The sequence below is a fragment of the Propithecus coquereli genome, unplaced genomic scaffold (genome assembly GCF_000956105.1).
Source record: "Propithecus coquereli isolate 6110/MARCELLA unplaced genomic scaffold, Pcoq_1.0 Scaffold533, whole genome shotgun sequence".
Lineage (NCBI taxonomy): Eukaryota > Metazoa > Chordata > Mammalia > Primates > Indriidae > Propithecus > Propithecus coquereli.
The window spans coordinates 80,909-91,547 of NW_012151208.1; the positions used below are offsets into that span (position 1 = coordinate 80,909).

Below are 10,639 nucleotides of genomic sequence, written 5' to 3' on the forward strand. Positions count from 1 at the left end.
AAAAAAAAAAAAAAAAAAAATGAATGATCCATACTCAAGGAACTTTCCACCCAGGTTTTCAAAGTAATTTGTAAGAGAACCATAGAATCTTAAGGCTAGGAGAGAAGGTCATGGGGCAGGACTGGACTAAGACAGGCACAGGAAGTAGCATGACTTGGTACCTCTCCGTCCTGTTTCACAGGTGGGAAAACAAGCCACCAAGAGATCAAGTGGTGAAGTCTGATGCACCAGCCTCCTCCCTGGTGGCATTGGTATCTGGAGACAACCGTGTAATGTTTTCTTGCTGCACTGACTTCATGGGTATATTTCTACAGGGAATTCACTGGGATCTCTCTTCCCTTAGTGCTGATCATGATTACAACATTGCTAAACACTCCAAGGGCTAAGGATTTGCTGGCCTCAGCCATTATAAATCTGTGAGTTAACAAAATGTATTTATAAAAGCTACTAAATTAGGCAACCTAATAACTCATTTTTTAAATTTTGTTTTACCCAGTGTTGGAAAACAGAAGTTGTTAGGCCTCTTATTAAGTAAGGCTGAAACACGTTTAAGCGGCTCAGCTTGTAAGTGGTTTAAACCAAACAAGGCCGTGTGTATGGGTTGACTCTGCAGCAGGGCCTGCCTCAGCTCCCTCTCCAAGCCTCTCACTTACGGTCCCCATTGCTGGTCAATGTCTGCTCCTCTCTGCACGAGAACTGGAATCGCTGCATGGTGCTTATTCACAACAGCCACAGTTATCACGGGTCGATCTTCCTTATCACAGCAGTTGGGGTCTGCTCCCTGCAGCATATGGAAAAGGACAAACTTACCACAAAACCCTGCACTCGACAGCATCCAACAGCCATCCTACTGAGTGTAACCAGAGTCCTATTAAAGAGCTGATGGAAGTAAACTGCTCTTAGATCAAAGAAGAGGAGACTCAGGAACCTCAAGATCCAACCTAGAATGGACAGAGCTTTGAATCATCCCACAGCGGGGGAGGCAGCCACCCTGACGACCCTGCTTCTTGAGGAAACTCAAGCTGAAGGTTGCATGGTGTCACGGGCCATGGATTCTGTCCTGCTTCATGCACGTTCCTTGAGTTCCTTGGGTGTGCTTGTCTGCCTATTTTCTTTGCTATAAAATTAACAGGTAAGAATTAACATAAAGCTTTTCACTAGCCATTTACTCCATTCCCAGTTTTTCATTAAAGGGTAGTAGAATTTCCATAGTGTTGAACAAAACTTCCATCCTAAAGAGCTAGAGGTGGAATGCCAGGCTGAACTCTTCAGCGACTTGTTCTTTTGGTCACACTTACTTCATCTAGCAGCTGTTCAATCACAGAGACTCTTCCTTCCCCTGTTGGTCCGACTTCCTTCAGCAGGAGTCTGTTTTCAGGCTGTGGGATTACAGAATGTGGTCATTCCCACTGTCTCAAAATAGTTTTACTATCAAGACCCAGGCTCAATGCTCAAGGCAAACACTTCCTCTCCAAGGTTGAATTCTGGGTCCTGGGGACAGGTGACTGTGAGTGTGTGTGAGTGTGTGTGAGTGTGTGTGTGTGGGCTTCAAGAGCCTACAGCACAAACATCCACATCTAATGTCAATCCTGCTGGTTCCCGAAACCTTGCTTTGGGCAAGGTCACCACACAGACATTGTTTTATATTAAGACAGAGACGCAATGAAAAATCTCACAAAACTGCAGAAACTCTACACTAGCTTTATTGTTAACTATTTCTAGGAAGAGCAATCAGGTGAATCCTAAAATTTACTTTGCATGCTTTATAAAGCATTCAAGGTCAACCTAAGCACAATAGCTCAGAAAGTATGCTCACCTAAGGAGTGAGTGAGCCAATAAAGTTGACCTCTTGTTTAGGAAAAAAAAAAAAGCTCTCATTTACCATCAGAAATCTGAAGAATTTATCTTTTTATATTTCTTAAATGCCATGAAATTCATCTTCATATAATCATTCTTTATATATAAAGGATTTATAAAGGATTTAAAAAACCGGAAGGCTGAAGGAAGCCATCTAGGCAGGAGACATACTTTCAGGATGTTCTTGCTCCTGCATCCCCGGCATGACTGTGGTGGTCATGGGACCACTAGTTCCGTTTGTAAAGTGGAAATAACACCCACCCCTCCCTGGCCCCCAGGGAAGCCATGAGGATGAGGACACTGGTCAAGGCCCTTAAGCCTTTCAAAAGAAGATATCTGGTCCAGCCTTGTGCCACCTCTTACCTCACTGCCCCCACCTTGCTGGTGCATAGCTTAGAACAATGTACTCTAATCTCTAACCCCCCAGGAGGGGTCTTGGGGAGCGCTTGTTCATACTGAATTCTATTCCTTATGAAAAAATGTATTACAGTGCACTAGAATGTAAGCTTCATGAGATCTGAGACCTTTATGTCTGTTGCTCATATTTTATTTAAACAGTGCCTAGTATATTAATATGTGTGCTCAAAAATAATCACTGAATAAGCAAACAAATGTTATAGCTTCTGATACTTATCCACTAAATGCAAATGAGAAAATAAAGGCATATAGCAATGGGAGATTCAGGTCACACACAGAGTAAGTGGGTAGAGTCTCCAAAATTGTGAATTGTTAAGTTTATGGAACTCTATACTTCTTTTATACTCATTAAAAATATTTCAAACTGGGAGAAGGTGGAGAGTATAGGAAATCATAAGCAACAAAAGTTAAAACAATTTTAAAATCTTTTTCCCAAATTTATTGGTGTTTCTTATATGCAAAGCATGTGGTAGGGAAAACAAGATAAAGAACAGAGTCCCTGCCTTCAGAGGAATCAGGGTGCAAGCTGCGCAATGGTGCATGCACCGCTGAGGATGGATGCCTCCACAGCCTGGTGGTGGAGATCAAGGTGGAGGGAAGCACCTGACATCATGCCCGTGTCCAGCTCTGGACTGGGGCCCAGGTCTTGAGGTTTGCTCCACATCATGTCTCTGTACTGCAGCCAAAGAGGACCAACTAAAGGCAAGGTGGGGGACAGAGCAAGGGCATCCACTGCCCCTTTCTCCAAAGCTCCCTTTGGAATTATTCATGGCATATGTTTTTGAAAAACAAAACTCTGGCTGGCATGGTGGCTGACACCTGTAATCTCAGCACTTTGGGAGGCCCCGGTGGGAAGACCACTTGAAGCCAGAAGTTTGAGATCAGCCTGGGCAACATAGCGAGACCTCATCTCTACAAAAAAATAAAAGACTTAGCTGGGTGTGGTGGTGCACACTGGTAGTCCCAGCTACTTGGGATGCTGAAGTGGAAGGTTCACTTGAGCCCAGAAGTTTGAAGTTGCAGCGAGCTATGATCCAGTCACTACACTCCAACCTAGGTAACAGAGTGAGACCCTGTCTCAAAACAAAAAAACCAAACTCTAAAAGCTGTGAGAAACCCTAAAAGGGTAATTTTGAGAAAGTCCAAGAAGATTGAAATTAAATGAAATCTGACTGACAGGGAAATCAAAGCAAAGAAAACCCAGCTGAGACGCCAGAGGTATGTTCTTCTTTCCAGGGGAGGCCTGCAGATGCTCCAGGTAATCAATTAGGAGGTTAGGTGTTGGGTGTAGGCAGAAGCACCAGTGGATTACTAAGGGCTCCACTGTGAATAGCTGAGACAGCTGGTGGCCTTCCACGTCTCTCCCAAGTAAGAAGGGCAGGAGGCTTGTGCTCTTGGCTTAAACCCTGATAACTGTTTTCCAGAAAATGAATAATTTGCCCAACAAAGACTTCTACTGAGAGCACTGGGGCCCAATAAGGAAGATGGGCAGAGCCCAAACCTCCACAACACACAGAAGAGGTTGTGGTGTGCAAGGAAGGAAAGACTGCTCCAACCAAAACTGAAACACAAGCAAGCACTTCACACCACCAATACCATCACCATCAAAGGAAAGACCTTCTACACTGGCAACACTGGAGAGCTGAAGGCTCTCCCCTGCTCCCTGCCCACACTCCCTCCAGGGACATCTGTCCCATCACATGCCTATCCACTTACACAGGGACTTCGGGCCCACATACCCATGTTTGGCAGCCATGCCAGGCACCTGTGCTAATCCAACTAGGCCTTCATTTGTTGAATGACCCAACAACCAAGGATCATAGTGTATTTGAGGCAAACCAAAAACAAGAAAGAGAAATACAGGCAGATAGAACCGATACCAGAGGAAACGGAGATGATTTAGGAAACTGATGGGAACTTTAAAATAATTCTAATTCATAATCTTGAGATATTTTAAAGAATTTTGCCTCCATAAAATAAAAATGTGCTGTTATTAAAAAAAGGAACAGAAAATGGGAGATTATTCTTCCATTTAAAAAAAAGTCAAAATAAAACATGAAAATGATAGGCTGATGAAGATAACCACAGGGACCAAGGAGGACACTTACTATAAACTGCTCCTTCTTTTCTTGAAAGTTTTTGGTCTTGAAACTCCTTGCCCTCATGACTTTTTCAGGGGTTTCTGAGGTACACTGGATGTAGTCACTTGCTGAAATGACAGAGTTGAGGATTGAGATGATGTCCCTCCTCCACTCCCCACATAGAAAGAGCCACTTCTACTGCCATGTCCCTCTAGAGTCAGATAACAAAATGGCTTTTCTAGAAACTTCTATTTGAGTAAATCTGGAAGGAGGGTCTCCTGGAGCCATCTCCCTGTCCAGGAACCACAGGATGGATGGGACAGAAGGGACTAGAAAGGACTTCAGGTTTTAGGCCCAAAAGTGCACTATGCCCAAAATGAATCTCCCTAAGCCCTGTACAGGACTTCAAAAGTCTCACCCCTGACTTCAGAGAAGCCAGAGAAATAAAATGGCTGGAACATAATGGTAAGATGCATGATTGGGCTGGCAAATTTTTAGCAATTCTCTGCCATCCTTGATAAGTCAATGTGTTCCTGGTAAATTGTTCTAACATCACCTGGAAGTGACGAACTCACCCCAGCTGGACCTTCTGCCATATAGCCCATGACCATCCTCGAGGGCACTGCTCAGGAAGTAGTCACTGAAATTCTCTGCCTTGTTCAGGTAAAGGTTCTGGCCGGTGAAAAAATTCAAGCACGATAAATGATGAGGCTGTTTTGTCACAACAAAAAGAAGGATCTCCCTGCTAACCTGCTCCTCCTTACTAAAGACTGGTCTACCTACCCAGACGGTTGAGCCCGACACCTGGACATCCTTCCTGACTCTTCCCTCACCCCACAGGAGCTTTACCTACCGATTAATCAGCAGCTCAGTCTGGACCCTCTTGCCACCCTCACTACTGCCATGGCCTCCTTTTCTCACACTGGGACCATCTCAACAGCCTCCCAACAGGTATCTGCCAGCCTCCCTGCCATGGGGCTGCCCCAGTGACCTATATACCATTTAGAAGTAATTGTGTCATTCCCCTGCTTAACCCCTTTCAGTGTCTTGGGATCAGGGTGGCATGATGGGGAGGCCTCAGGCTGCAGAGTGTGAATCCTGGGTCTTCAACTTACTAGCTTTGTGACCTTGGGAGAAGCAAGTTGCTTAACTTCTCTGAGCCTCAGTTTCCTCACCTGTAACATGGAAGGATTATGACCTCCCTCAAAGGGATGTTGTACAAGTAATGAGGTAAAACAGGTGTCTATAAAATGAGGAGAGATACACAGCAGACATAGAGTTCCATGTGCACCTGGCCCGATTCCACAGGAGGACAACCTGCCCCACCCTCACGTGGGTGCCTGCTCTTGCCACAGGGAACCACCTGCTGCTTCCTGAACACTAGAACATGCAGGCTAAGAAAAAAGAGTCCTCAAACCTGGGGACAATTACTTTACTTCTACTTGATTGACATCATGTTGTAGATGATGTTGTCAGCCTGCCCAGTTCCCACCAGCCAACCAGGTTACTCATCTAGCTGCTGTGTAGCTGCTGACAGCTCACTACTGGACCCTCCTCCCCAGTGAACTGCCCTCAGTAGCTGGGCGCTGCCTTGACCTATAGGTTATGCCCCCTGCCCTCCCGGCCTCAACTGGGGACAACTTTGTGGTGTGATTCATGCTCCAGAGCTCCCCCTGGATCAGGCTACAGCTAGATTTTTCTTTTGATCACCTGCTCATTCAGCTCCTTCCTCTGCCCTGACCCACTTCCCTCACTCTTCTTCTCCTGAAGTACTTCCGGATCCATGCTGTGGTCTAGCCACACAGCTGAAAACACAGCACTGAGTGTTTTCCCTGGTTTCAAACACTTTCACGTGCATTAACCTGTTTGATACTCCCATCCTCCCCTTGAGTTAGGCAGGGCGCATGTTTCTATCCTGAATCTAACACCATTAGTACCTTGCTAGACATATAGCCAGAGCCTAATAAATATTAGTTCCCCTCCTTTTCCCTGCCTTCCTTACCCAACTTCTTAAGCCATTAAACATTCTTTTGTATATTCTGACTTCTTGTCCAGTGAAACTAAATTCACTAAAATCAATTAATGTTTGTTATATACTTACAGGTTCTGTGACAATGTCCCAGTCACCAGGGGTAGTAACATGGCCACAAAATTTGGTTTATTTTATAAAAGGAAATAGGTCAGAGTGCATATTGGCAAACACTTTTGTCAGTCTTTCCCCAAATCAGTTGTATCACAGACATGTCATCAGACTTCAGTGAGTATGAATAAAGCCTGAGAACTATAGGACAATTCCTGTTCTTACTATATCCTTATGTGCCTGAAAGCTGGCTTTTCTGAGGTTTAGATCAATTATTTATCTACTTCTATGAAACTGCTAGTCTATAGTCAACTTTCATAATATCTGAAACTTTTCCTTCCTATGGATTACACAGAGGCACTTCTATAACTCGTAAGCCACAATTTACTACTTCATTCAATTCTCAAATGAATAACTACTGAAGGCTTGCTTACCTTGTTTGAGACTTGATTATAATTCAGCCTGATGCTAACTTCATAACCATCTTCATGGACAGTAGCAGAGAGAAGCTTTTAAGAGAATTTTAGAAAGAATTCATAACTGTGGGGGTGGGACTCCTTGCCTTGAGCAATATCCTAGAAATTCTGAGATGTTAAACTCTGAATTTAATCAAATATTTAATTAACAGAAAAGGAGGTAGGACAAGAGAAACAGAGGAACAAAAACTAGATGAGATAAATGGAAAACAAAGAACAAAGTGGCAGACCCAAATCCAGATATATCTTTATTTCTACTAATTATAAATAAACTAAATACTCTTATCAAAGGGCAGAGACTGCCAGACTGGATAAGAAAACAAGATACAAATTTATACCTCCTTCAAGAGACACACTTTAATCAAACCACATGACTAGATGTCACTTTGGAAAAGGTATTCTGGTGGGGAGTAGGGGTAGGCCCTTGGCAATTAAGGGACAAGTATCAAAGTTGAGCAGCTTTCTCTGTAAGTAGTGACAGGAATTTAGATTCAACCAGGGAGTAGCAAATGTTTTCAGGAAGGGTCAGATAATAAAAATTTTAGGTCTTGAAGGCCGTATGTTCTCTATCATGGAAATTTAACATTGCTGTTGTAGCACCAAACAGCCACAGATTACAAATAAATAAATGGGTATAACTGTGATCCAATAAAACTTTACTTATAAAAATGAGCAGCAGGCCAGATTTGTCCTACAGGCCATAGTTTGCAAACCTCCAGATTAGGTCAAAGAATTTATAAACTACCAAAATAGATTATCAAAAGAAATTGAGCAATACTTGAGAATGAGACAGTTTCAATGTTTGCCTATCTGGTGGCAGAGGAGCAGAAAGTCTATTTTAAAAGGTTCCTTCTAGTCTTGTGACAGAGGAAAGGTGCTCTCACAGAGATGTCTTTTCAAATGGTGATCTAGTGCCAAAGAAAGGGCATGGGGCTTGGGGTCTGACAGACCTGCTTTAAGCTCTGAATCCCCTGAGACCCAGCAGTATAACCTTGGGCAGGTCACCAAACTTCTTGGAGCCTCAATTTTCCTGGGTGTCAAATAAGGCTTGTTCTGATTATCTACTGCAGTGTAAAACCCACCCCAAACTTAGTGGCATTAAACAACCACCACTTTATTATGTTCATGGATTCAGAAAGGGCACAACTGCGATAGCTTGTCTTTGTTCCACATGTCTGAGGCCTCGGCTGGGGAGATTCAATGGCTAGAGGTGGTTGGATGTGGCTTGGACTTCTCGCAGCATGGCAGCTGGACTCCAGGGAGTGCTGGAGGTGAGTTAGCCATGCAAGAGAAAGCCACGTGACCTTACTGGGCCACGCCTTAGAAGTCCCATAGCATCACTTCCACCATACTTTATTAGTTGAACAGTCACAACCCCACCCAGATTCAAGGTGAGGGGACACAGATTTTACTGTTTGAGGGAAGACTTTCAAAGAATTTGTGGCCATTTTTCAATAAAACTGCCACAAAGGTAATACTCCTCCCTCATAGGTTTGTTATGAGGACTAGAATGATGAACACGATGTTGAAACTCAATGTACTGTTAAATGGTCATTCTTATGATTACTATTGCAATATTTTATTTTTTAATTTTTATTTATCTTTTCTTGCTATATTTTAACACTGTATGATTTAAGTGCACAATTTGGCTGGACTAAACTGTTCTGAGTTTTTAGCTCTGACCCTCAGATTTCCCACAGCATGTGGCATCTAAGCATGAGATATTCAGAATCTTACTGTCTTAGGTCAGGTGCCCCAGAAGCAGACCTTGAGACAACCCTCATGTGCAAGTGGGTTATGAGGGCAGGGCTCACATGAGAGAAGAGTAAGCAAGTGTGGGAAGCAGAGCAAGTGTGGGAAGCAGGGGAAGGAGTCAAGCAGATGTAATTTCGGGCAAAGTCCACGGAGGGTACCTTCAGCCTGATCCCATGAATGCTTCTGGAGTGGAAGTTTCATCTCACTCACCTTACCCATCCTGGGTTCTGCAATTAAGGCCCGGAATTCAGGGTTGTTCTGAGCATAAGATCGGAGGTGAGCAGAGATGTGCTCCAACTGTTTTCTCCAGTATCCTAAAAACGAAGAGAAACCCAGCCATCTAGATAATTCTGAAGCTAAGAAAGAAAAATGCTAGGGTGGAATATACGTCCTCATGGAGGTTATTTTCCTTTGGCAAACTTTGTGATGGTTTTTCCTTACTGTACCTCAGGTATGCACTGGAATAAGTTCCATCCACCCACAGCCTCTTGTTACACATGATCAACCATAGAATCTTGAAAGAATATATTTTGATCACCACACATGGGCTCTTTTTCTTTTTCTATGATTCTATCCCCACATATAACTTACATAATACTTTAAATGTACATTTTGAGTTTTGTCAAATGTATACATCCCAATCAATATATAGGGGACATTTCCACCATTCCAAAAAGTTGCCTTGGGCCCCTTTCCAGCCTGCAGAGGGTTTAAAACACATTTCAATTAGTTGCCGCCATTAAAAACTTGGGAGATTTCACATGGGGCTGATGTCTGCAGGTGGAAGACGCAGCGCAGTGGGCCTGCCTTCCTGCACAGGCTCTGTGCCTGGGGTGGAGAAGCAGCTGGCCACTGTGGGCAGGGCCTGGCCTTCCAGCCAGACATAGCCCCTGTGGGACCAGCTGCCTGCCTTTACTTCCTTGCTGTGCCTTGTGGCCATTTGAGTCTGCAAACCCACGTTGGATCCCACCTCATCATTTTACCAACGAAGACACTAAAATCAAGTAAGTGGTTTTCCCAAGGTCACCCAGCATGGTTTAGTGGAAAGAGCATACAAATTTGAGTTCAGACAAGCCTGCATTTAAAACCTAAATCTACCATTTATTAGATTAGTGATCTTGAGCCAGACACTTAAATCTCACTAAGCCTTACTTTCCTTACCTACAAAGTGAAACTAATACCTCCTACCTCACACATTATTGTGACATTAAATAAGAGAACCTAAGTATCTTAGTTTGGGTTACCCTGTAAGCAGAGCCTGAGATAAAGACTTAGGACAGGTGGTTTCTTTGGAAGGTGATCCTGGGTTGCACATGTGATGAAGTAGAAAGTGCAAAACAGGGAAGGGAGGGAAGAATGAATGTGTTAAAAACTGGCCAATTCTGTGGGAAGCTGGGGCGTGATCCTGCTGGGGATCCATGAGGAACCACGTAGAACATGCTCCAGAGTTGTCCACTGAAGGACAGAGAAACTGAGGGATTTACTCTCTGGCTCTTTTCCCCATGTGTGAGAGTGACCCCAGCGGTGTTAACTCTCCAGCACTTCTAAGTTGCACCTGCCCATGAACAGAAAGCTGCTGTTGGGGAGAAAACCAAAGGCAGCAAAGCCAAGAGGGATGATGGGCCACATCTGGTGAGCCATGCTAGCAATGATGCGTGGAACTGTCTACCACAGCTGCGTAGAAATCAGGCAGGCTGAGATCTGACACAGGGCATCATGAGAGTCTGCTAGGGGTTATTGAGATAACAATAGAGATCATACTGAGCCTAGCACAGAGTTTGGCACAAAGTAGTCATTCATCCCATAAATATTTATTGAACACCTTCTATTCATCATGCACTATTCTAGGCCTAGGATATAGGAATCAACAAAGTTCTTGGCCGGGCGCAGTGGCTCACGCCTGTAATCCTAGCTCTCTGGGAGGCCGAGGCGGGCGGATTGTTTGAGCTCAGGAGTTCGAAACCAGCCTGAGC

At 44.0% G+C, this 10,639-nt stretch overlaps 1 protein-coding gene across 1 annotated transcript in view; it reads right to left on the minus strand.

The window, feature by feature from the left end:
• Nucleotides 1–10,639, minus strand: part of DZANK1 (double zinc ribbon and ankyrin repeat domains 1) — a 69,474-nt gene that overhangs the window by 4,233 nt on the left and 54,602 nt on the right. The window contains exons 13-18 of the mRNA XM_012657201.1: nucleotides 8,877–8,980; nucleotides 6,870–6,944; nucleotides 4,931–5,027; nucleotides 4,383–4,483; nucleotides 1,299–1,379; nucleotides 654–781 (exon numbers count right to left, since the gene is read on the minus strand). Coding sequence (XP_012512655.1) covers nucleotides 654–781; nucleotides 1,299–1,379; nucleotides 4,383–4,483; nucleotides 4,931–5,027; nucleotides 6,870–6,944; nucleotides 8,877–8,980 — 586 coding nt within the window. The remainder of the gene's footprint in view (nucleotides 1–653; nucleotides 782–1,298; nucleotides 1,380–4,382; nucleotides 4,484–4,930; nucleotides 5,028–6,869; nucleotides 6,945–8,876; nucleotides 8,981–10,639) is intronic.